This window comes from Plecotus auritus, assembly GCF_963455305.1.
Source record: "Plecotus auritus genome assembly, chromosome: 6".
In the NCBI taxonomy this organism is placed as follows: Eukaryota; Metazoa; Chordata; class Mammalia; order Chiroptera; family Vespertilionidae; genus Plecotus; species Plecotus auritus.
Genome location: NC_137773.1, coordinates 178,902,257 through 178,927,541, shown reverse-complemented (window position 1 = coordinate 178,927,541; position 25,285 = coordinate 178,902,257). Strand labels below are relative to the sequence as shown.

Genomic DNA, 25,285 nt, shown 5'->3' with positions numbered 1-25,285 from the left:
TATTTTAATTTTATTTTATTTATTTTATTTTATTTTATTTTATTTTATTTTTTTATATTTTATTTTATTTTATTTTATTTTATTTATTTTATTTTATTTTATTTTATTTTATTTTATTTCTAAGGCCTGAAAGTTCTGAGATGTGGAAAGGACTGGAAGGTGCAGACAGGGACACCACAGCAGACAGAGGGGAGTTAGTGAGAGAGGCTTGGAGGGCAAGGAGAGGACTCCTGAGGCCATAGACCTGAGGGCTGAGGGGCCTGGGAGCTGCTTGACTGCAGACCCGGGGGGGGGGGGGGGGCGGGGGGGCGGGGGGCGGGGGAGAGCCCAGCCCTGGGCACCTGGACTGCTGCGCTTGGACCTGCCTCGCCCCACCAGGGTCTGGGACAAAGTCCTGGGCCGGTGCAAGACTTCGTAAAAAATAATTAATTTTTCTTTTTAAGGAAAAGCTCTGACTCAGGCCTTTTTCTTTCCTAAACAGCAACATCCTTGCTTAGGCCCGAACCACAGAAGCTGCCCGGGGCTACCCATGGCCTCTCCATGGCCAAACTGACCCTGCTCCGTGGCTCCAGGCTCTCCTCGGGAGGCTGTGCGGGCTCCAGGTGAGTGGGATCCAGGTAAGTCCTGGGGCCCCCGTGCAGCCGGGAGGGAGGCACCAGGCCATGGTACTCCACTGGCTAGTGTCCTGGGGCAGACAAAGCGTGCCTGCCTACCTTGCCTGCATGGAGACATCTGGGCCTGTGGCTGTGTGATCAGTAGGGACTGGAAACCTACACCCCAAATCGCCCTAGGAGTGCTCCCTGCCTTCAACAGAGCCTCCAGACCCGGTGCCCCAGCTTCCCGCCCTCGGTCTTCCCCCAGAGGTGAGAAACCGGGCTTCCTGCAGCGGGGCGGGGCGGGGCCGCCAACCAGCTGCTGTGGGGCCTCCGGTGACTCCCGGTGGGGGTGGGGGGTGTTTATGAGCAGCGAAATGGCTGTAAAAGTGGCACCTGGGCTCACTCACAGCCTGGCCACCCCTCCCCGGCTGGCCCTTGACTTGAAAAGCTTCCAGGAGCCTGGAACCTGAGGATTAAGGCTTAGGTGCAGGCTCAGCCGGGGTCAGAGGTCAGCCGGCGGTGAGAGGTCAGTCTGGGATCAGGGTTGAGACTGGGACTGAGGCTGATGTGGGCGAGGGCTGGGGGATGGGGCATTTGGCCCTGCGGGCCATGGCAAGGTCGGGCTGCAGAGGGGAGACCTGAGCCTCTGCCTTTCCGTTTGGAGGCTGGTGCTCACCCCGGCCCCAGGGCCCGACTGCCAGCAGCAGCAGCAGCAGCAGCGCTGTCAGCCCAGGGCCGCTGCACACAGACCATCCCAGCTCCCCTTCTGAGATGCAGGGACCACCTTGGCTTCTCCTTCTAGGCCTCAGGCTGGAGTCGGAGAGGGAAGCCCCACAGGAACTCATTCCACCTCCCTGCCCCCACCCAGGCCTTTGGAAATGCCATTGAAACTGACCTGAGACTGACCAGAAACTGACCGGGGCCCTGGGGCTTGCCTGTCAAAGGGCAGGCTGCCTCTCTCCCGGTTAATGTGTGACACCCCACCCACCCTCACCGTGGCACTTTAACCGGAGCCTGGGGGCGAGTTAGGGGACCAGTGGCCCCACCCACCCTGGTGGAATGTCCAGCAGGGACTCTGGGGTGAGACACATGCCTGATGGCTACAGCAGCACCTGTGGGGGCCCGGAGCCCGCCAGACCCCTCTCTGCCGTCCTGTCCACAGCTTACCCTGCTCCGTCCACGTGCAAATGTTGTTTCCAAATCTCAAGCTTTCCATCAGATCCACGAAGGACTCCCCCATCAGCCCCTAGTTTACCTCTCAGTTCCCCCCACCCCCCTGTGAATGTTGTTTTACCATCGCCGAGGGGTGGGGATTGTCAGTGGTCGTCGGTCACAAAACTTGGCATAGAATCGCTCAGAAAGAGAGTCCCAGCTGAGACCATGGGGATGCAACGCTGGAAACCCCAGCTGTTCTGGGCACCTGGGCCTCTGTCACCAGAGGGGCCACATCGTAGGGAGCGGCCCCAAATCAGAACCCCACCCCAGGAGTGGGGGAGATGGGACACGGGGACAAAGGGGTGAAGAATCCTGCACAGGACGCTGCACAGGAAGGCAGGGGCGTGAACCCGAGGAAGCAGCCTCAAACAGCCCAGCTCTCAAACACCGGGACCCCAAACTCAGGGCAGTGGGGCGCCAGGAGGGTGTGGGTGCAGCTGGTAAGGGGGTATGCTGGCTGCCAGAAAGGTTGGAGCAACTGAATTTGTGGCCTTAAGGACTGGGGCTTGGGGACCCATTCACATTGAGGGGGAAGAGAAGGGGGTTCTGGGGAGCTCCATTTCCACAGCTGAGTCTGGGGGAGACCCCAGAGCCCATGAGTCTGGACACCCATCCTCAGAGGCACTAAAACAGTAAAATTAAAAGTGCCCTTTGAGTCAACTGGTCCACCCTGTGTCTTACAGATGAGGGAACAGGCCCGGACAGCGGGAGAGTTGTGGTGTCCAGAATACACAATTGGTAAGTGGGCAAGCGGAGGGGAGGGGGGCCTGTCGGTCTGAATCTTATTTCCTAGGGCACCCCCACCCCCCCACAGTCACATTAGCTTCCTCCAAGCCCTCGGGTCCAGGAACCCCGGGGCCCTCCTGCGCCTCAGCTTCCCAGACTGGTCCTGAGAGGCGGTGGACTTGGGGTCCCAGGCCCCCTCTCCTGGTTGGTCAGGCGTCCGCTAAAGCACCTAAGCCCCGCCCTGCCCCGCCCCAGACCCCAAAGACTCCTCCCTCTTTCCCCCTAAGTTGTGGGTCCCCAGGGGACCAGAGCCCTCCCAGAGCGGCTCGGGGTGGGACCGCGTGGGAGAAGGAGGCGGAACCCGCGGGTGGGGGTCTGGGCTGAGCCCCCGGGTCCCGCGGCCTCCAGCCGCCCGGGGTGGAGTCAGGGGCGGAGCTGTAGGCACAGGGCCGGCGCCTGGATGGGTCCAGACTGGCGAGACCCCGACCCGGGGAGACCCTGGGGAGGGAGAAAGGGGCGCGAGGCCGGAGACGCGGGCGGGGGCGAGGCGGGTCTAGGGTCCCGAGGGGTCGTTCCCGCGTCTGGGGGTCCAGGCGAGGGCGGGGCGGGGCCGGAGGGCGGCGGCCGAGCCAGGCGCGGGAGGGCAGCCGCGCAGCCTCCCCAGGGACCCCGTCCAGCCCGAGCGGGATCCCGCGAACCAACCGCGCGCGGGCGCGGGCGCCTCTGGTGAAGAGGGCCTGCCCCGCGGCCGGGCCCCATTCGCCGCCCGGGCCGGGCGAGCAGGAAAATAACGCCCGTGCCTCCCCGGGGCGGAGAGCCCAGCGGCGGCCGCGGCCCGGCCCGAGTCCCAGCCCGACGCGCACACAGCCCCCGCCATGCCCTCCACACGCCCATCCCGCCGCCGTGCGCCCCGAGCGCGGCCTCGAGAGCGATGCCCCGGCGGGGGCCGCGGGCCCCGCTCTCCCTGCACACGCCGCGTCGGAGCGACCAGGGGGCGGGGGCGAGAGAGGCCCAGGCGGCGCGGGGGAGGCGGCGGCGGCGCCCGGCGGGGGGAGGGGAGCGGCAGACGCCCAGGCGAGGGACGCGCGCGGCGGGCGGCGGCTCCGGGCGGCGGCCGGGCGGGGGGCGCGCAGGAAGCCAGGCGGGCCAGGGAGACCCCGAAAGCTCCATGAAGTCCCCCCGGGGCCGCGGACGGGGCGCTGTCCTGGGGAGTCTGTCGGGGGGCCCCCGACATCCATGGCAGGGCGGGGGCCGCGGCGGCGCGCTCGGAGTAAGTTGGGGTCCGGGCCGGCGCCAGGGGAGGGGGCTGGAGCCGGGGAGGGGTGACTGCCGGGGGCTGGCCGGCGGGCGGCTGGTCTGTTTCGGGGTCAGCCCACGGCGCCGCCTCGGAGCCCGCGAGCCGCCAGCCCAGCCTCTGGGCTCCGGGCTTTTTTGGAAACTTGCAAATGTTTTCGTAGAGGGAAGGGGGAGGGGAAGGAGGGAGCCGGGGAGTGACCGAGACGGAGCTGGGGCTGCGGGAAGGACGGAGGCCGAGGCCGGGGGAGCTGGAGGCAGACAGACGGACAGAGGGTCCCGGCCGCAGGCGCGCTCCGGCGGCGCGGGCGGAACTCCCGCCGGGGACGGGGCGGGGGTGCAGGAGGCGGCCGGCGACGAGATAGGCATCCGAGGGGGTCGCGGCGCTGGGAGCCCGCGGCCCGACCCCCGAAGGTCTCAGGGTCGCGGCCAAGTTGGGACCAGCCCCGAGCGGCACGCGGAGTGGCTCCAAGCGCGCCCCCCGCCCGTCCCCTCGCGCGGGCCGCGGAGCTAAAAATAACCGCCCCGCGCGCCCCCCGCGGACCGCGACCCCGACCCCTCCCCCGACCCTCCCCCTGGGCGTGGGGCGAAGCCGCAGCTCCCAGTTCCCCAAAAGAAAAAAAAAAAAGGGGAAAAAAGAAAAGGCGGGGCGGGGGGCGGGCCGGGGGCGGGGGGCCCGGCCATATGGATGTGATTTCTCCGCTGCGAGGCAGACGGGCCGCTCCGCAGCGCTCGGCGCCCGCCCGCCGCCGGCCCCCGCTGCCTCTGCCTCCGCCCTCTCCTCGCGCTCGCTCGCCTGCCCTCGGCGCATGGGCCCCGCGTCGGGTCCCGGGCCCTCGGGCCGCCGGGCCGCCGGGGTCTCCTAGGCGCGGGCGTGGGCGGGGCCGCCGGCCTAACGCGGCTCTGAACCCCCCACCCCAGGGCCGGCGGCGGCGGCTGCCCCGAGGGACAGGGCCCTAGGCGGCGGCGATGGGGGCCCGGATCGCGCCCGGCCTGGCGCTGCTGCTCTGCTGCCCGGTGCTGGGCTCCGCGTTTGCCCTGGTAAGTCCCCGCCGGGGCTGCGGGCTCGCTTTGGGGTCCCTAGGGGAAGAGGGGTGTTCGGGGTGCAGAGCCTTGGGTTCCCCGAGTCCTTTGAACTTTGCATGGGGGTCCCCTCTGACCTGGGTGGGTCCTCGGTGCCTACTGTCTCTGGGGTGTCTGCATTCTGGGTTCCAAACGCCTCCTTAACGTGTCCCTGTTTCTGAAGGTTGGGTTTGGGGTCCCCGGTCTGGGAGCCTGTGGTTGGGGGCCCCCTGTCTTCCCCTTGTGTGAGCACCACTGCTCTGGTTGGGTCTCCCACAGAGATGACGGTGTGACCAGCGGAGATGGCTTTGGCCCTGAGGTGGCGTCCACAGACTTCGCTCTGGGGCCTCTGCTTTCTGCACATTTTGTTTGCAATCCAGGATGGGGCTGGGGGCTGAGGTCAGAGTCACCCAGGCAGGGGGCAGGATTTAGGGGACCCTCCAGCTCTCAGGGTCCCCTGCGTGCACACGCGCGTGCACACACACGCACACACACACCCAGCTTTACCCAGAGTGGAAGCTTTTCTCCATGGAGAGGCGCATATGGTGTGGTGTGGAGGAAGGAGTCCCCTGGCCTCACAGAACATTCCTACAGGAGAAATGCTCAGGGAAGATGGGGGACCCCATCTGTAACCTCCTGAGAGCAAAGGCCACGAGGGGACCAGAGGGACCAGAAGAGAAAGGATGAGCGATGAGGAGGAATAGAGAGAGAGAGAGAGAGAGAAAGGGGGTGCGGACAGAGCTCCCCAGAGCAGGAGGAGTAGAAGGACCGAGAATAGGGGCGAAGAATGGGGGGCACTGGAGGGGCCAAGAGCTGGAGACACGGAGGAGCGGGCCTTTTCTGGGAATGTCCATCCGATCCCGCCCAGCCGGGCCCGGGGCCGGCCGGTTGCTGAGGAGGCTGTCTGCCTGTGTCTGCCCTCAGGCCCCTGCTGCCTCCGGGGCCCACCTCCCAGGTGAGGACATTCCCTTCTAGAAAGACAGGCAGGCCGCGGCCTCCTCCGCCTGACCAGCTCCTACCCAGGCAGCGCCGCAAGGAGGGAAGGCAGTGGCTCTGGGATCCTCCCAGCTCTGCCCAGTGCCTGCGTGACCTTGGGCTGTCCTCCGCCCTCCGCGTTCCCGTCTGTAAAAAGACAGCAGGGAAGGAACATTGCACCCCCATCCGAGGCTCCCCTCGGCTCCAGCCTGCAGTGTGCCTCGTGCCCATGAGTCCAGCTTCCCAACGTGTAGACGGGAACCCTGGTGACTGCCAGGGCCCAGAGCCATTTCCCATCCTCCCAGGCACTCAGCTCCCCGGGCAGAGCCACCGGCACAGTCTGTGTGCACGTACGTGTGCACGTGACTTTGGAGGGATAGACGGGGCCGTGGGCTTGGGTGTCTTGCGAGTATGCCTGTGTGTCAGAGCAGGATCTGTGGGACTCCGGGCATGGCTGTTCTCTGGGCCCGTGTGTGTGTGAGTGTCTGAGCCACGGGTGAGCTCACGCGTGTGGGAAGCTGTGGGTCTGCACACGCCTTGCTGGAGCAGAGCTGTGCTTGCGTATGTGTGCGTCCGTGGACAGCTGGGCGCCCAGGTCTGTCAGGTGCGTGTTCCTGTTCACCAAGCGCTCTGTGGTGCTGTCTGCTTGCCAGACACCTAGCTGAGCATTTGACACTATTAACTAGTTTATCTTCCCAACAACCCTCTTGGAAAGGCTCTGCTGTTGTCCCGGTTGTAACGGGCCTGAACCACACAACCGTTAGGGCCACGACTGGTTGTGTGCCAGCCACGTGCCAGCGCTGTGCCCGTAGGGGAGAGGGTAATGGTCCCCCGAGGCCCTCCATGGAGGCCATTCGCCCGGCTTAGCTCTGGCCCAAGGCTGAGGTAGGACAGGAGAGACGTCGGGCCTGGATCTGCTCCGGGACCGTGTTGGGGGCACCTATGGCTCGACTCGAAGGACGGGAGTGCCCTGGACCCTTCCTGGCTTCAGGGCTAGAGGATACGGTTGGAGGGTCACTCACACCCTGTGGTCCCCTGGGCTTAGTGGGAGCCGGCGAGAGGCTGCCAATCTGCCAGCTCCCGCTCCTGAACCAGGCACGGCTTCTCCCGCCAAGGTCTTCCCTGGTACTCACCGTGCCCGCCTGCCTGAGCTGGTGCCCAGCCTGTGTGCCGCCTGCCCAGCCCGCCCCAGGACCCAGCTCACATCTCCAGGGATCTCACGGTTGGGGGACTAGAAAGGGAGCAAATTTGGCTGTGGGCTGTGGTCAGACTCAGCCAGTCCATCTTGTGCGTCCAGGGAAGAGGGACCGTGAGGCTGGGGCAGGCGGAGTGAAGTCTGGAGGGAGGGATGGGCCCACAGATTGTGGATAGGGGAGCAGAGGGGTGCTCTTATCCTTGGGGGTGCTCCATGCTAAGGACAAGTGAAGGAGAACCTGCAGGAGGGAGGCGGAAGGTCATCGAAGGGGACTGGTCTTACGGGTAGAGACGTGACCTCAGAGTCAGGCTCCAGAAGGACTGTGGCGGGGGGCAAAGATAGGGGGGCCCCCTCCCAGCCTGCTCCAGGGGCAGCTCGGCCACAGGGCTCACTTCAGAGACAAGAAGGAACTGAGCTGTCCCCAGATTCTGAGCTGGAACCCGTCTCGAACGTTTTCTCACGCCGTCCACTCACCCACCGTGTTATGCACAAGTCCTGAGGTGCCCGCCCACAGTGAGTGTGCGCGAGGTGGGGTTTGAGCCCCGGTCCTCGGCTCTGCACTGGGCCGCTTCCTCCAAGGCAGGGAGCGGACCTGGGCTGGCAGGGAGCCCCTGCCCACTCGCGTTTTCTTTTGCTTCTTTTTTCTAGAAAATAAAGTAAAATCTTGTTTTACTTTTTTAAATTTTTATTTCTAACTTCATAACCGACCCTTGCAAATGTTCTTCCTTATAAGAGAGTCAAATGCTACAGATTAAACAAGCATCACTGATTACTCCGAGCCCCACTCCCACTTTTGGAGAAAACGGTGTCTTACCCGCCTGGGGTGAGGGGTGGACTCCCCACCTTTCTCTGTGCGTTCCCAAAGGCACTTCGAGTGTCCCTGTCGAGGAGGTAGTTTTGTCCTATTGCTTTCTGCTTGTTTTAATTTTATTTTATTTTTTATTGATTTTTTACAGAGAGGAAGGGAGCGGGATAGAGAGTCAGAAACATCGATGAGAGAGAAACATCGATCAGCTGCCTCCTGCACACCCCCCACTGGGGATGTGCCTGCCACCAAGGTCCATGCCCTTGACCGGAATCGAACCTGGGACCCTTCAGTCCGCAGGCTGATGCTCTATCCACTGAGCCAAACCGGTTAGGGCTCTGCTTGTTTTTAAATAAATGGTATCGGGTTGTGGGTAGGGTTTCTGCCACAAGCCTTTTTCTACTTAAAAGATGCGCCTTTGAAACCTTCGTGTCGGTAAATGTAAATCCGTCTTTTTTTAATGCTGTGTAGTATTCCAGAATGCGGGATCCAGGAATGCACATTAGATAGTTTCTGCATAGTGTGTGTGTGTGTGTGTGTGTGTGTGTGTGCATGTATGCGTGTGTGTGTGCGTGTACTAGTATGCGTGTGATCCTGACCGTGGCAGAGAAGCTCCTCGAAATGCCGTCTCCTGTCCCCGTGTGCCCGTCCCCGGTGGAAATTTCTAGATTCTGTCATTGCTGGGTCTGTGGACGCGCACGGTTTCAATTTTCTCAGACGAGGCCACGCTGCCCTCTGCAGCCGCCAACCCCTGCAGGGAGCAGCGGGCCTTCCCCAACACCCCGTCCCGTCTCGTAGGACAGTGAGGATTCTCTGCCTCGCCGCTGCCGTTCCGAGAGGCGAGACGTGACCTCGTGTCATTTTAATTCGCTGGTTACTCGTGAGCGTTAGGACTTGCCGTTGGTTTATGGTCCACCTCCTAAGAGCTGGCTCAGAGCCATCACCCGTCTTTCTCCTGCGTTGTTTGCCTTCTATTACGTATTGATTTGTTGAAGCTTTTTATATCACCTGCCCTTGACACACCCCAGCGCCCTGCCCCCACCCCAGCTCTGGGGACTGCCTGTGGACAGAGCAGGGGGAGGGGGCGAGCCCTCGGAACTTGGGTTTCCTTCGGAATGTTTTAATGAGGCATCGAGCAGCCTCCCCCAGATTCCTGTCGTGTGCCCTCTGGGGACACGCCCTGGCGGCCCCCATATCAGGAAGGCCCGAGAGAGGGAGTCCCCCAGGAAAAAGAAAGCTCGATGGGGGGGGGGGGGTTGTGCGTGCCCCTTAAATTGTCGGCAAAATAGAGTGCGACTGGGAGAGGGTGCAGGGTCCTGCTCCGATGCCCAGGGGCGTGGGGAACCTCCCACCCTACGAGCCCCAACTCTGGGACCAGCCTTGTGCGGAGGCGGGACCAGGCGGGACCTATTCTGCCCACCAGGCCGGCTCTGGCTGGTCCTCCAGCCCAGGCGGAGGCCGCTGGTGCAGACCCGCCCTGTCCTCGCCGCCGATGGATCCCACCCTCCCGGGCTCCGTCCCACTGTGGCCCCGACGGCGTCCACGCTGGCCGGGAGGAGAGGCAGGCATCACAGTGCCTCCCCTAGCCCCTCCCAGCCACGAACACAGGCGGTTTGTTCAGGAAGGCCTGGGGGGGGGCAGTCCACACTTGTCAGCGGTGGCCGGCAGGAGTGTCCCTGCAGGGAGCCCCGCCGGACAGACAGAGGGCAGCAAGGGGTGGGGCGAGCCCAGGCTGCTGGCGTGAGACGTGGAGGGGCCAGCGCCGGCCCCAGGAGTGCAACCGGGAGGAGAGGTGCAGGGAGGCCAGGAGGTCAGGAGGGGTCTCCCGTCCGCCAAGCTTTCTCCTCCTGGTTTGCCTGGAGGCCCCGTGTCCTCAGCCTGGAACACACAGCCACCAGCCGCCATCGGCATCTGCTCACCCGTGCGCCTGCCTCGGCCCCGAGGCTGCCTCGGGCGCTCTGCAGAGAGGCGCTCGCTCTGCCCAGAAAGAGATGGTGCCGCGGGACTGAGGAAAGCTGGTGCTGAGAGGCCCCACAGGACCAGGTGGCTGGTCCCCCCCCCCCCCGCCCCCCGGCCTCCAGGGCTGCAGCCGAGCAGGCCTCAGCTCCAGTCCCAGCCTCTGCTTGTTAGCGGGACGCTCAGCCTCCGTGTCCCCATTTGTAAGACGGGATGTGGTGGAAGGCGAAGGGCATGTGGCTAACGTCCAGGAGCCATGGCTGGTGCCAGCAGGGAGGGGGCGCCCGCGGGGCGGGAGAGACCGGCCAGGTCCAGGGTCGACCACCGGGGGATCCGCTGCCTCCTGAGGTGAGCACGAAGCCAGCAGCCGCCTTCCCCGGGACCAGGCTGGACCCAGGGGAGGGACGGAGGGAAGGATGCGAGGACCCCAGAGACGACCCCGAGGCTAACCCCTTCCCCAGAGGCAGAGGTGTCAGCGCGAAGAGGGATCCCTGTGTCTCCTCCCCTTTCCCCGAGGAGGAGGCCTGTCTGGGACCACAGACGGCAACGTGTGGAATTGGGCAGCGGGAGAGGCCCTGACAGGAGCGGCTCTCACTTGGTCAGTGGCTGGAGCTGGGTCTCCACCCCCACGGCCACCATCCCACCTCCACCCCCACGGCCCCCATCACACCTCCACCCCCACGGCCCCCATCCCACCTCCACCCCCACGGCCACCATCACACCTCCACCCCCACGGCCACCATCACACCTCCACCCCCACGGCCACCATCACACCTCCACCCCCACGGCCCCCATCACACCTCCACCCCCACGGCCCCCATCACACCTCTGCCCCGACGGCCACCATCACACCTCCATCCCCACGGCCCCCATCCCACCTCCATCCCCACGGCCCCCATCCCACCTCCATCCCCACGGCCCCCATCCCACCTCCATCCCCACGGCCCCCATCCCACCTCCATCCCCACGGCCACCATCACACCTCCACCCCCACGGCCCCCATCACACCTCCGCCCCCACGGCCCCCATCACACCTCCGCCCCGACGGCCACCATCACACCTCCACCCCCACGGCCCCCATCACACCTCCGCCCCCACGGCCCCCATCACACCTCCGCCCCCACGGCCCCCATCACACCTCCGCCCCGACGGCCACCATCACACCTCCGCCCCCACGGCCCCCATCACACCTCCACCCCCACGGCCACCATCACACCTCCGCCCCCACGGCCCCCATCACACCTCCGCCCCCACGGCCCCCATCACACCTCCATCCCCACGGCCACCATCACACCTCCGCCCCCACGGCCCCCATCACACCTCCACCCCGACGGCCACCATCACACCTCCGCCCCCACGGCCACCATCACACCTCCGCCCCCACGGCCACCATCACACCTCCACCCCCACGGCCCCCATCACACCTCCACCCCCACGGCCACCATCACACCTCCACCCCCACGGCCACCATCACACCTCCACCGCCCCAGCCTTGTCACTGCCACCCCACAGCCCCCACTGCCACCCCAAAATCCCCACTGCCACCCCATAATCCCTACTGCCACCCCACAATCCCCACTGCCACCCCACAGCCCCCACGGCCACCCCACAATCCCCACTGCCACCCCACGGCCAACACTGCCACCCCACAATCCCCACTGTCACCCCATAATCCCCACTGCCACCCCACAGCCCCCACGGCCACCCCACAATCCCCACTGCCACCCCATAATCCCAACTGCCACCCCATGGCCCCCACTGCCACCCCACAATCCCCACTGCCACCCCATAATCCCAACTGCCACCCCACAGCCCCCACGGCCACCCCACGGCCCCCACTGCCACCCCACAGCCCCCACTGCCACCCCACAATCCCCACTGCCACCCCACGGCCCCCACGGCCACCGTCACTGCCGCCCCAGCCCTGACACCGTCGGTCCGTCCGCGTGGGGTGGCCTTGGGAGTGGGTTGGGGGAGGGGTGGTAGCAGCTGGCTTTCTCTTCCTCTGGGCTCCTGAACTCAGGAAATGAGAAACACATCGGGGCCTCTTGACCACACACTGCTGTCTCCCCGGGCCGGCAGCTCCTATGTTTGTAAATAACATGCCAGCTCCCAGCCCCCAGCCCCCAGCACCCCCGCCCGGAGCCCCCAAACCCCAGCCCAGTGCTCCCAGGCTGCCTCTCCCTCTCCCCCAGCTCAGGGCTAAGGTCAGAGCATCACCCGCCCCCGCACGTTCCGGGGCCGCACGTTCCGGGGCCGCACGTTCCGGGGCCGCACGTCGCGCACAGGAAGGCTCTGTGTTGGGTGAAACGTGGGAGCGTGTGCTGCAGGAGGACGTGGAAGCCCAGTGGTTAGGTCACGGAAGGCGGCCCTAACCCAACGCCAGGGAGGGGTGTGGGGGGGGGGGGCTGGGCACACCTCACACCAGGGTGGGGGGGCCCATCCGAGTGGGTGTGGACTGACTGACCCCTGGCCATGACCCAACCCTGGGTCCTCAGTCTTCGTCCCAGAAGCCAAGACCCACAGGCTCCCTGGACCCAAAATGATGCGGGTCTGAGTCCTCCGCCCCCTTTAGGCGCTGGGCCAAGAAGACCCCAACTCTGCTGGTGGAGGGCTGGCGGGTGAGGGGGGAGCAGCAGCTGGGGGCAGGCCTCCCCAGTCAGAGCAGAGGCCAAGGAGGGGCCCTCTTGCCCCCCAAGCCCCAGCAGTGACCTTGAATCTTAGTGTGAGTCCAGGGTGGACCCCGGTATGCAAGGAGCTACTGGGAGGTCCTTGCACCCCCAAAAGGTGTGAGGCATGCCTCACCCAGCAGGCCTCCTTGTTCCCTCTTCCCCATCCTTGGACCCCCCCCCCCAGCACCTCCCACTGGGGCCCCTGCACTCAGACACCTCCCTCTGCCAGGCTGGGTCCCGGCTTGGGGCAGCCATGGCACCGGGGGCCCATAGCCATGATGTGGTGCCATTGCTGCTGACCTGAAGGCAGTAGCAGCCAGCGTCCCCCGGGGCCAGCCTGCCGGGTCCTGAGGCCCTTCATGCCGCGCAGGCCCTCCAGTAAGAATGACCGGTTACCAGCTGAGGAGCTGCCACAGGCACTTGGCCCTTGGGTCAGTTAGCCTGTGGGAACGCCGGCCACGTTGGACTTCATTCCCCTCAAAGCCTCGGGGCCGATCGGGATGTTCCCTGAGACTTGCTGTACCTCATTGGCTCCTCAGCAGCTCTCACCGTTCTCCAGGTAGAAAAGGGAGGCGTGAGGATGAGGTGGTGGAGGCAGAGCCTCCGGGTGCAGAGAGGGTGCCGCTGGGGTGGGGGTGGGGGGCTCCTGGCAGGTGGGAGTGCCCTGGTGTGGCTGCCCGCCTCCACTCGTGGCACTGCCCTCCGCTCCTCAGGAAAGGGCTGCCCTGATTCAGGCTGGAATCCCTCTGGCTTCAGTGGCAGTTCTGCCGTGACTGGGTGACCGAGGAATGGGTGGCACGTCCAGGGAGGCTGGAGGTGGGGCTGCTGTCGCTGTGGGTGAATGAAGGCGTCTGGAGGCTGTGGCGGCCGGGAGCACACACCTTCCCTCTCTGGGCAGGCCCAGATCCGCCATGAAAACGAGGCTCCAGCAAAGAGGGTGCCTTTTCTGGCCGTGGAGAGGGTGCAGCCAATAGCAGCAGGCGGGGGCGGAGCAGACACACCTTGGGCCAGTGCCTGGCCATCCCCCAGTGAGCACATCTGTCTGTCTGTCTGTCTGTCTGCCAAACCAGCACTCTCCAACCCACGACTGATGCCTTTAGTCTAGGCCTCAGCGCTGACCCTCAGCCGTGTCCGTGGGCTAGAGGGTCTGTAGGGAGGGCCGGGGTGCCTGTCTTTGGGGTCTGTGGAAGCTGAGCTGTCACAGGGGAGCTCCCCATCAGCTGGAAGAATGCAGTGCGTTGTCTGTCTTGAGAGATGGAGGTGGGCAAAAGGGAAGGGGGGTGGGGAAGGGAGGTGGGTTGTGAGGGGTGAGGATAATCTGGCAAAAGGGGGGGGGTGACGGCGATTAGGAGGCTGGTGGCAACATTGGTGATGGCAGTGGTGGTGCTGATAGCACTGGTGGTAGTGATACTGGTAGTAATAGTAGTTAGTGCCCATGATGGTGGTGTGGTGGTGATGGTGGTGGTCGACGGTTGTGTTAGTCAAGGTGATAGTCTGTGGTGGTGATGGTGGTGGTGGTGATGATGGTTGTGTTGGGGATGTTGGTTAAGGTGATAGTCTGTGGTGGTGATGGTGGTGGTGGTGATGGTGGTTGTGTTGGGGATGTTGGTTAAGGTGATAGTCTGTGGTGGTGGTGATGGTTGTGTTGGGGATGTTGATAGTCTGTGGTGGTGATGGTGGTGATGGTGATGGTGGTTGTGTTGGGGATGTTGGTTAAGGTGATAGTCTGTGGTGGTGATGGTGGTGGTGGTTACTGATGGAAGCATGAGTCGTAACAATAAATGGTAGGGAATGGGTGCTATGATGGGGTGGGGTGGGCACCTTCACAGGGGTCAGGGGTCAGACCCATAGCAGCCTGGATCCCCAATACCAGAGGCACAAAGGGAACTTGCGGTTGGCCTTGGAGCCCCTGGATTGGGCAGGCGGAGTTGTCCTCCCTCAAGCCCATGCCCCACAGCCCGCCCCCCATAGCTGACAGGTGGGGGCAGCAGCAAACACACAGAAAGCTGCTCAGCCCTTCCCGGGGGCCATGGGCATGGGGTTCAGCTGAGCTCTCAGTGTCCAGCTCAGACTCCAGAGACACGCAGAAGCACGGACACACTGACAGTAGCCTCTGCCCAGAGCACGCGTACACATGCATGTTCGCAGACACTCAGGCTCACGTCCCACATATGCACGCTGACCCTCCCCGTGTGAGGACACAGGAGGGCACACACCAGTGCACACAGGCCCAGCTCAGTGAAACCAGCAGAGCCCCAGGCCCGCGGAGCCAACAGGGACTCCTGGGCCCGGGAAGCCCTAGCTGCTGCCACCCAGAGACTCGGGCAATTAACTTCTCCCCGCGGCCCAGCCCCAGCCAGCCCCCGCCCCTTCCCTCCCTGCCTCCTGCTGGTTCCCAGGCCTGCAAAGCCCCACTCAGACCGAGGGGCCCAGCCCGGCCTTGGGGTCTCCAGGGACATGTCCTTGTCCCGGGGGCCTCAGGGAATGCATTACTGGGGGGCTCCCTCACGGGCTGGGCACACTGAGCTGTTCCAGAGCAGGGCGCTGCCTTCACCCTCTGACTCCTTTCCAACCCCAAGTCAGGGGAACAGAGGCTGTGGGTGAGACTCCCCCGCCCCAGATGCTCCTGTTCCCGTCCTGAAAGCAGAGCTGGCGAGTCCCAGGGGTGGGAGGAAGCCCAGCCAGGCCCGGCCAGCATCCCTCCATCCCTCCCTCAGCTCCCGCTAGGGGAGTGCCCGGTGGGAGGGCTGAGGCCCCCTCCATTCAGGGGAAAGGGTCAGGATGGAAGCTGGCGATTCCCAGAGTTCCCCGTGCGCTAGGACTTGAAGTTAATTCCGGGCCTTTTCCCCCAGAGCTCAGCACGCCCTGTGCTCACTCCATCCCACTCAGGTTCCCAAACGCGGCCCATCCTGTGAGGATCTGTCCTGGGACATTCCATCCATTTCTCATGCCCCCCTGGGGAGCGGCCTGGACAGAGCATATCAGTGGCTGCAGCAGGCGGGGTTACTAGCGGGCAGAGGGGACCCCTGCCCCCTTTTTCCCTCTGGTAATGCAGCCGTACCCCTGGAAGCTGTGGCTTCCCACGTGTAAAATGGGAGCCGTGTAGGCAGATCTCCCGCTTTCTAGGGCAAGGGCCGTGGGAAGGGGGTCCCTCAGGGGTGGCTGTGGGACCTGCTGCCGCCTGGCCTGCGCTCTGACCTTCGACCTGGTAGGTGGATGCAGATGACGTCATGACCAAAGAGGAGCAGATCTTCCTGCTGCACCGAGCCCAGGCCCAGTGTGAGAAGCGGCTCAAAGAAGTCCTGCAGAGGCCAGGTGGGGCGGGGCGGGGCGGGCCCCGGGGCCTGGTGGGGTCCCGAGAGGGAGGGGCCGGAGGGAGGCCGGAGCCAGTCTGCAGAACCAAGTGGCATCATCGGGGAGGGTGGGTCAGGTGAGGGGGGGCCAGGCCACCAAAAGTGGGGCGGTTCAGGCGAGACCAGTGGTCGAGCGTTAACCTATGAGCCGGCAAGTCCGGGCACATGCCGGGGTTGCAGGCTTGAACCCCAGGATGCGGTGTGCAGGAGGCAGCCAATCGATGTTGCTGTCTCTTTCTCTCTCTCTCCTCCCCCCCCTAAAAATCAATGAAGATATATATATTTTTTAAATAAAATAAAAAAGTCAGGCTCAGAAATGAGTGGGGTGCAGAAGGAGGTGCACCCACGGCTAGGAAGAGGGGGCATTAGATGGTATGAAGACAGCTGATGTTGAATCACCCCAAGCTGCTTACATCCATGAGGCACGCCAGGGTTAGGAACACGGATAGGGTGCTAGACCCCATAGGGTGCGTCCTGATAGAGGAGGTACTCAAGGCGGGTCCAGGAGGAGAGTTAGGTCCTTGAGGAAGGCCACCTGGGCAGAGGGCAAAGCCCAAGGGTCCAGGGTCAAGAGAATTGAGGGTCCATGGGGCTGGATGGGAGGTGCATGGAAAGCTGAGAGGATGGGTATCCATGGTTCTGTCAGTCAGTCAAGGCCACTGTCCGGGAGAGGGTGCTGGCCTGGGGTTGGGAGGGGGGCGGGTGGGGGGAGCTCCCCTGACTTCTCAGCTGCTGCTCCTCTCGAACTGGTTTCTGTCTGGAGTCCATTTCCTGGAAGTGGAGATGGGGCCGCATTAGCGCCCGTCCAGACCTCTGACATCGGTCTGGCTAATCTCATCAGCTTGGAGAAAGTCCAGGCCCAGAATGACCAGCTGACCAGAGCAGATCCTCGCTGAGCTGGCCTGTGGCGGCAGGGGGAAGAGGCTGGGCACACTCAGGGCCGACAGGACACGGTGTAGCACACGGCTCTTCTCCCACGCATGGACTCACAGGGCCTCCCCACATCATCACTCCCACCCGCAGCGCCTGGTCCCCTGCCCGTCAGCTCGGGGACTTGCTCCTCCTGGCTCTGCGTCCTGAACCCAGCCTTCTTCCTAGCTGTGGCTGCACCTCCTGCACCCTCCATTCACGACCCAGCCCTGTCTTCCCTCTTCACCCATCCTGCCTCCCCAGCCCTGCGGATGCCCAAGGGTGCAGGCAGGCAAAGGCACAGCCATCCCAGTCCAGGTGTCTGCACTCAGCTTCCCACTGTTGCCACCGACCCGAACGGGGAAGGCCAGGCCCCACCTTCGATGGGGTCTCCAGGGTCCCTGTGGGTCCCCAGGGAACCCTGACTCGAGTGTCCCAGGTCAGGGGGCGGCGTAGGTAGACTGTCTGCCCAGCCCTGGCAGCTGAGGCTCTTGCTCTCGTCTCCCCCCCAGCAGCCTCTTGACCTGCCCAGCGCTCTGGCCTGGCTTCCTTTTCACCGTGTAACCTCTGTTGACATCACTCCTGTCGGCTTTCGCCAGGCGCCCCCTGGTGGGGCCTTCGCCTCCTGCGTGGGCTGCGGCTCACTGGGTCCAGGACACCACCTGTGCCCATGTCTTGCCCACATTTACCGCCCAACCCTCTGGTCGATCCACACCGCAGGGTGCTGGCTGCCCTGGGAACCCCCTTTCACGTCGCCATCCCTTTGATTAGTTCTGCACCCGGCACCCACTTCACAGTATGAAGCACTTCCTCACCTCTCATCTCAGCTCTCCCAGCAGCTGGGGTGTCGGCAGGACAGGGCAGGACCCCCGTTATACAGCCTGGGAGTCTGGGGCAGGAGGTGCACTGACGGCTGTAACTGCCCGCTTTCTCCAGCCGACATCATGGAATCGGACAAAGGATGGGCATCCACGTCCACGGGGAAGCCCAGGAAGGAGAAGGCACCCGGGAAGCTCTACCCTGAATCCAAGGACAAAGAGGCGCCCCCCGGCAGCAGGCGCCGAGGTACGTCCACACATCCCTCTGTCCACGCATCCCTCTGTCCACGCACCCCTCTGTCCACGCACCCCTCGGAGGCAGCTTGGACGCCCGCCCCACCGCTCCATTCCCCCCTCCCCAGGAAAGCAGAGGAGGGGCTGGGAAGAGACAAGAGTCGAGGGGGCAGGGGGAAAAGGCAGGCAGGCTGGTTGGGCTCAGCCCCCAGGAGGTGCAGGCAGAGAATTGGCCCCCCACCACCCCAGGGGTGGGGGTACCCAGGACTACAGCCCCTTCCGTGGAGGGAGATCCACAGAGGAAGGGAGGGGTTGGGAGGGACCCAGAGACAGAGCTAAAGAGGCAGGGAGTGACGGAAAGGGGACCAGGAGGTTCAAACTGGGGACTCGGTATATCAGAGGAGGACGCACCGAGACACACAGTGAGGTGGGCCATAGGGGCACCCAGGAGAGGGTGGGGCGGGAGACAGTGGGACGAGGAGGGAGAAGAGAGGAAGGGCGGGCAGGGCCGCATTGTCCCCGGGGACGTAAGAAGAGACGAACGCAGCGCCCAGGCTGCAGCCACAGGGCCGGTTTGAACCGGCTGGGTGGGCAGCAGATTCCAGATGGGCCACATCTGGGAGGCTGTGGTCACCCTGTGGCTCCCCGGGGACCAGAGGGAATTGTGGGCCTGGCCAGGCGGGGCTGGGAATATGGTGCCCAGGACAGAGGGCCTTTCACCACGCTGGGGTGGGGCCAACCATCCAGGCAGCCTTCCAGGGTGGCGGGACAGTCCCAGGGTTAGGAACCCTGCAGGGGAAAGAAGGGCGCGGGGGAGAGAGGAAGGGGGAGATTCAGAAACGGGGGACCCTCTGAGGTCACGGAGCTCACGCCCGGAGCCCACAGTGGGACGTGCCACCTGCCTGGCATCTGAATCCACAGTGAGCACTCGATCGCTTCTCCCCGTGGTCGCTGGAGCCGCACACCTGCGCTCGGGCGGCCTCGGACGGCGGAGGGAGCACGGCCGATGTGGTCCGTGCCCACTCGGTGGGAGCCTGGCGGGCACTGGCCATGGGACCTGCCTCCTGTCCGTGGTCCCGGCGGGCTGCATAGGAAGCATTCTCAGCTGAGGGGGTTAGTCCAGAGCCTGGACCTTCTCCAGGGGCACCTGGAAGTGAGACCAAGACCAGAGGGAAGAGAGAGGCTTGGCCAGGGCTGAGCACTTGAGGGGCAGGGCCTTGGGCTCTCTGCCCGAGCAAATCACTGCCCCTCTTGGCCTCTGCCAGCCTCCTGGCCAGTGCCAGTACCTGCGCGGGGGGCGGGGGGTGGTGGCGGGTAGTGAGATCTGAGGCCAGGTGGGTGCAGGGCACATAGCGAGAAAAGGCTCAATACAGTCTCCCCAGAACACTCCGGGCCTGAGTTCTCCAGTCTTGGGGTGCAGCTGTCCCTGAGGGAACCACTGACCCAGGTGCCCTCTGGTCACTAACTGTGGACTTGACGGGGGTCCCTACCTTGTCTGTCTGTGGGCACAGGGCGCCCCTGCCTGCCCGAGTGGGACCACATCCTGTGCTGGCCGCTGGGGGCGCCGGGCGAGGTGGTGGCAGTGCCCTGTCCCGACTACATTTATGACTTCAACCACAAAGGTAAGGCGGCCGGGGTAGGGTGGGGACCTGGGGACACAGGACTTGGATGGAGCTCGGGGCTCCTTGGCTGCCCGCCCTGATCCTCCCACGGACCCGCAGGCCATGCCTACCGCCGCTGTGACCGCAATGGCAGCTGGGAGCTGGTGCCCGGGCACAACCGGACGTGGGCCAACTACAGCGAATGCGTCAAGTTCCTGACCAATGAGACGCGTGAGCGGGTGAGAGCCTCCCCCTCCCTCACCTGGCCGGGTGCGGCCACCCGCACCATGGGTGACCCTGACCGAGCCCTGACCTCTGACCCTCCCCCGGGTGTCCCCCACCTGCACAGGAGGTGTTTGACCGCCTGGGCATGATCTACACGGTGGGCTACTCCGTCTCGCTGGCCTCCCTCACCGTGGCCGTGCTCATCCTGGCCTACTTCAGGTGGGCGGGGCCTGCTTCGGGTGGGCGGGCGCTGGAGGGGAAGGGCCTAGTTGGGTGGGCGGGGCGACTGGGAGGGGCCTAACTCGGTGGGCGGGGCGTGGGGGGTCTTCTTTAGGTGGGCGGGGCTGTGGAGGGGAGGGGCCTGAATCGGTGGGCGGGGTTGTGGAGGGGAGGGGCCTAGATCGGTGGGCGGGGCGGCGGCGAGGGGCCTAGATCGGTGGGCGGGGCGGGCGTGGTGCACCCCTTCCCCTCCTCTACCCTACCCTGCCCGTGTCCCGACCCACTCGTCCCGCGCCCGCAGGCGGCTGCACTGCACACGCAACTACATCCACATGCACCTGTTCCTGTCCTTCATGCTGCGCGCCGTGAGCATCTTCGTCAAGGACGCGGTGCTGTACTCGGGCTCCACGCTGGACGAGGCCGAGCGTCTCACGGAGGAGGAGCTGCGCGCCATCGCCCAGGCGCCCCCACCGCCTGCCGCTGCCGCCGCCGCCGCCCCTGCGGGCTATGTGAGTGCGCCCCTGGCAGCCCACGCCCCCAGCCACCTCCGTGTCCCCGCACCCTCAGCCCTGCTTGCTGCCTCTACTGACAGGGCTTTGTGAGTGCCCCCCACTCCCGCAGGGTCCTCAGCACTCCCGCCTCAGCCCTGCACCCCCCTGCCACCCGCCCCTGGGTAAGGGACCTGGACCAGAGCCTGCCCTCCCTCCCCTCCTGCCCTATGCCCCCTCCACTCACCCACCCCACCCCGCCCCCACCCAGCCCCCACTTCCCCAGGTGCAGGCCCCGCCTCTGGCTAACACCGCTGGTCTCCTAGGCGGGCTGCCGGGTGGCTGTGACCTTCTTTCTCTACTTCCTGGCCACCAACTACTACTGGATCCTGGTGGAGGGGCTGTACCTGCACAGCCTCATCTTCATGGCCTTCTTCTCCGAGAAGAAGTACCTGTGGGGCTTCACAGTCTTTGGCTGGGGTACGCGAGGCAGGGGGGACAGGCAGCATGGATGGTCCAGAGGGGACCGTGGGTGACGGGGCCAGAGGGCACCACGAGGCTAAGACACCCACACAGCATATCCTGTCCTGGACGGGGGGCAGCAGGGGGGCAGCCTGCCCACCCTTCTGTGACTGACCCCCTCCCGGGCTCGGGGAGCAGAGCGTGGCTGGGTGGGACTCACCTGGATGGGCTCAGCCTGGAGTTGGGGCTCAGCCCAGGAGAGGGGGTGAGGACTCTCAGGTCAAGATTCCGCTCAGGCCCTGCCGGTTTGGCTCAGTGGGTAGAGTGTTGGCCCTCGGACTGAAGGATCCTGGGTTCGATTCCAGTCAAGGGCACATGCTCGGTTGCAGGTTCCCCGACCCCGGTGTGTGTCTCTCCCATTGATGTCTCTTTCTCTCCCTCTCCCTTCCATTCTCTCTAAAAATCAATGGAAAATACCCTCGGGGGAGGATTAACAACAAAAAGATCCAGCTCAGGATCAGAGTGGGATCCTGGGTCAGAGGTCAGCCTGGAGCTGGACTTGGGATCTGGGACCCTCCCCCCAAGAACTCTGGCTGTGAACACCAATCCCCTCACTGTGAAGCTGCCGGCAGGGCCCTTCCGCCCCCCCCCGCCCCCCCCGGCCCCCCAGCTTCATGCACAGCCCCCTGCAGAATGGGCAGCTGGGGCCTGCCCGCCTGCCTGCGGGCTCTGGGGTCCAGTTGCTGATAATTGTCCGTTGTTGTTGGCAGCGCCAGGGCCTGGCTGGGCTCTGGGCAGCTGGCCAGACTGCAGAGGGGCAGCTGCAGTGCTGGAACCCTCTGAGGGCTCAGCACCCAGAGGCCCTCGATCGACAGCCACAGCCTCCTGCTCCTTGGCACACACTCTGACCTTGACCTCACCCACAGCCAGCCCCGAAGTTGGAGGGGAGACCTAGACCTGGTCCCAGCAACTGAAGCAGGCTCTGGGGCTAGAGGGTGTCAGGGTGGGGGGTCGCACTGATGGAGAGCACAGAGAAGCGTAGCCCAGGCCACTCCCTCCCCTCCCAGAGGTACGCAGGCCTAGACTGCAGTGAGGGGATGGAGGGTGGGGACCCGGGCTCCCTTCCTAGAGGCAGAGCTTGCCCAGAGGTGCCATGGGCCACCTCAGCTGGCATCGGCCTGGGCACACCGAGGTTCCCCCGGTAATAGGCTCCCTCCCCCACAGGAAACCCCCACCCCAGAGCAGCGCCCTGTGGGGAGGGAGGAGGAACAGCCTGCATGAGGCTGTATCTGACTCTGGGTTTCACCATGGGCCCCGCAGGGGGGCTGTATGTGTAGGGGGTGCAGAATTGAGATGAGGGCAGAGGGGGTGCAGAATCGATGGACGGGTCCTAAGGGGAGGCTGCTGGGCAGCACGTGCCAGGGCCCAGCTGTCACCAAGCAGCTGTGTGCCCGGGGTGAGGGGTCAGGGACAACGGGGGGCCAGCTGGAGATGGTCAGGGACCAGGGGAACGGAGCTGGCATGGTGGGCTGAGAGGACACACCTGGAATAGCATCTGAGGCCCTCACGCGCTGTCCCCTCTCTGCACACAGGTCTGCCCGCCATCTTCGTGGCTGTGTGGGTCGGTGTGCGAGCCACCCTGGCCAACACGGGGTAGGTCCAGGCGGAGAAGGGGCTGGGGTAACACGGGTCAGAAACACCGCTGGCACCCTCTTCCTCTGTGAAGCGGATGACGGGGCCTCCTGCGCCCCGGCCCTCAGTGGCCCCAGCTCAGGGTCACAAGAGGCTACTTCAGAATCGGTCTCTGAAGGTGGCCTCACGCCTGGCCACACCCAGCATACCCTGACCTGTGTCCCCAACAGCTAATGGCAGAGTAGACCAGCTCTGGGCCTCTGTGGGCAGGCTCTGGGTGGGAGCAGGACGGGGTAGGGGCTGACGCTTCAACCTCCCGCAGGTGCTGGGACTTGAGCTCCGGGAACAAGAAGTGGATCATCCAGGTGCCCATCCTGGCCTCCATTGTGGTGAGCAGGGGTGGCCACAGGGCTGGGTGGGGGCGTCCCTGGACCCCAAGGTCACAGCCACAAGGCCTGAGAAGCAGCTGATCTCCATCCCGGTCCCGGGTCCTCATGGGGAAGCCGAGACCCCACAGCCCCCGGAGATGCAGTGGCAGAGCAGGGCCCGGGCGGGGCCGTGGGTCCCCGCTCCTTGTCCCCACCCTGCTAGGAGGCCATGGAGACTCAGCCCCCTCACTCCACAGCTCAACTTCATTCTCTTCATCAACATCGTCCGGGTGCTCGCCACCAAGCTGCGGGAGACCAATGCCGGCCGGTGTGACACGCGGCAGCAGTACCGGTGAGCACCCACCATGCCAGGCTCCTCAGAGGTCAGAGGTCAACATCCAGGCACCACATACAAAAGCCAAGACTGAGGCTCCACGAATGAGCCTGTTTCAGGGGAAGGACCCAACTCCCAACTCCCTGGTTGGCCCTGCCCAAAAGTGATGGGCTCGCTCCTGGCCTCGGGGGCACCCCAAAGCCAACCCCGGCCCCTCAGTGCCAGGCGCTGCACTGGAGCTGGGGTTGCAAGGGCGGGACAACCCAGACCTCCCCTCAGAGAGCTAGTCCCAGGCTGTCTGAGCACAGGTGGGCAGTGGCGGCGGCGAAGGTGCTAAAACCGAGGAGTGGGCCCTGGGATAGTGCGGTGAGGCCGGGGCGGGCGTGACGAGCACCAGCAGAGGGACCAGCGGTACGGGCCCGAGGGGACTACGATCGGTCCACTCCAGGAGCACTTTGCTGAGACAGCCAAGTGGTTGACCCGATGACCTGGCTTGTCCTCCACTGGTGGCCGGAGCCTCGGCCCCGTGGTGGCTTCTGGGGCCGGCAGGTGGGGAGGAGGGGCCGAGTGCCCGTGGGGGGGGGACGGGGCGCGGCCCTGACCTGTGCCCTGCTGGCCCAGGAAGCTGCTCAAGTCCACGCTGGTGCTCATGCCGCTCTTCGGCGTCCACTACATCGTCTTCATGGCCACGCCGTACACCGAGGTCTCAGGGGCGCTCTGGCAAGTCCAGATGCACTACGAGATGCTGTTCAACTCCTTCCAGGTGCGGGCCGGCCAGGTGGGCGGGGCTGCCTGCTCCCGACCGCACCGGCTCGCCCTAGCCTCCACCTCTCTCCTCCCCACAGGGATTTTTTGTCGCCATTATCTACTGTTTCTGCAACGGCGAGGTAAGCGGTGGGCGGCAGCGGGCAAGGCAGGGAGGACGCAGAGGGCCCGGGCTCCCGAGCCCTGCTCCTCCCACACTCCTGCCCGGTCCTTCCTTTGTTCCTCCAAGAACATCCTGGAGGCAGAGAGGTCTTTCCAGTGGCTCAGGCTCAGGATGTGCTAGGGTTTGTGGGCTCACCCATCTCTGGGGTAGCCCAGTGTCTTCCCAATCTAAGGGCTGAATTCTCTGTCATCCAGGTTAAGCGACTCAGCCACCCTCGGGGCCATCTGTGCCTCAGAGGTTCTGGGTGTGTCAGCTGCCTGCAGCCAGACACTGAGTCCTGGGCCTTGGAATTTTCTGGGAATTTGGAATTTACCCGTCTCCCTCCAGGGCTGTGCTGTAGGGGCCGGGGTGGGGGCACTGCTGGGCTTGGGGTGACGGGTGGCAGAGGGGTCGGGGCACTCCTGAGGCCCCCCTCCTCCTGCCACCCAGGTCCAAGCTGAGATCAAGAAGTCGTGGAGCCGCTGGACGCTGGCCCTGGATTTCAAGCGCAAGGCACGCAGCGGGAGCAGCAGCTACAGCTACGGTCCGATGGTGTCTCACACGAGCGTGACCAACGTCGGCTCCCGCGCGGGACTCGGCCTGCCCCTCAGCCCCCGCCTGCTGCCCGCTGCCACCACCAATGGCCACCCGCAGCTGCCCGGTCACACCAAGCCGGGGACCCCGGCCCTCCAGACCTCACCGCCAGCCGCGGCCATGTCCAAGGACACCGGCTTCCTCAACGGCTCCTGCTCGGGGCTGGACGAGGAGGCCTCTGCGCCCGAGCGGCCACCCGCCTTGTTGCAGGAGGAGTGGGAGACAGTCATGTGACTGGGGACCAAGGTTGGACCTATGGACCAAGAGACGGACGGTCGGTGGTTGCCCACTCAGGGCTGGGCTGGGAGAACAAAACAAAAGAAGGAAAAGGAAGCTTCCTGTGTGGTCTGAGCTGGGGCCTCGAGTCACTCCGGGGGGAGGGGCTGGGAGCCGTGGGTTCTGGAGTCTCACCTCAGGAGGGGTCTAGCGATGCGGTCCAGCCCCTGGGCCCGTGGTCAGGGCACCGTCCCGCAGGAGGACCTGGGAGAGGCTGCGCTGTCCAGTTCTGGGGCAGCTCAGGGCCCTCGGTGCCACACGCTGACCAGTGGGCCCTGCAGGAGTGGGCCCCAGCCTTTCCCTGCCACCAGCTGCCCCCTCGGTGCTCCCCATCCAGGCTGCCTTTGGCCAGGCTCCCCTAGCAGCTGTC

The 25,285-nt window shown here is 64.7% G+C and overlaps 1 protein-coding gene across 3 annotated transcripts; it reads left to right on the top strand.

Annotated features, from left to right (window-relative positions):
- The first annotated feature begins 476 nt into the window (after positions 1–476).
- Positions 477–24,989, top strand: PTH1R (parathyroid hormone 1 receptor). 3 transcript variants are annotated; one of them, XM_080673210.1, is made up of 16 exons: positions 477–602; positions 2,495–2,549; positions 4,752–4,871; positions 15,708–15,810; positions 17,694–17,822; positions 19,321–19,431; positions 19,531–19,649; positions 19,760–19,854; positions 20,156–20,363; positions 20,669–20,822; positions 22,397–22,457; positions 22,759–22,825; positions 23,062–23,156; positions 23,760–23,901; positions 23,984–24,025; positions 24,496–24,989. In XM_080673210.1, exons 3-16 carry the CDS (start codon positions 4,800–4,802, stop codon positions 24,871–24,873), a joined length of 1,776 nt encoding a protein of 591 aa, XP_080529336.1. In that variant the 5' UTR covers positions 477–602; positions 2,495–2,549; positions 4,752–4,799; the 3' UTR covers positions 24,874–24,989. The 3 variants fall into 3 exon arrangements, with proteins under 3 accessions (XP_080529336.1, XP_080529335.1, XP_080529337.1); XM_080673211.1 differs by lacking the exons at positions 477–602; positions 2,495–2,549 and adding an exon at positions 3,728–3,807; XM_080673209.1 differs by lacking the exons at positions 477–602; positions 2,495–2,549; positions 4,752–4,871 and adding an exon at positions 3,638–3,807.
- Positions 24,990–25,285: the final 296 nt, after the last annotated feature.

Coding starts and splice junctions, on each gene's coding strand:
- PTH1R (XM_080673209.1), top strand. CDS start 3,706: ATGAAGTCCCCCCGGGGCCGCGGACGGGGCGCTGTCCTGGGGAGTCTG. Junction 19,650..19,759: donor CCAATGAGACGCGTGAGCGG/GTGAGAGCCTCC, acceptor CCACCTGCACAG/GAGGTGTTTGACCGCCTGGG. Junction 23,902..23,983: donor TGCTGTTCAACTCCTTCCAG/GTGCGGGCCGGC, acceptor TCCTCCCCACAG/GGATTTTTTGTCGCCATTAT.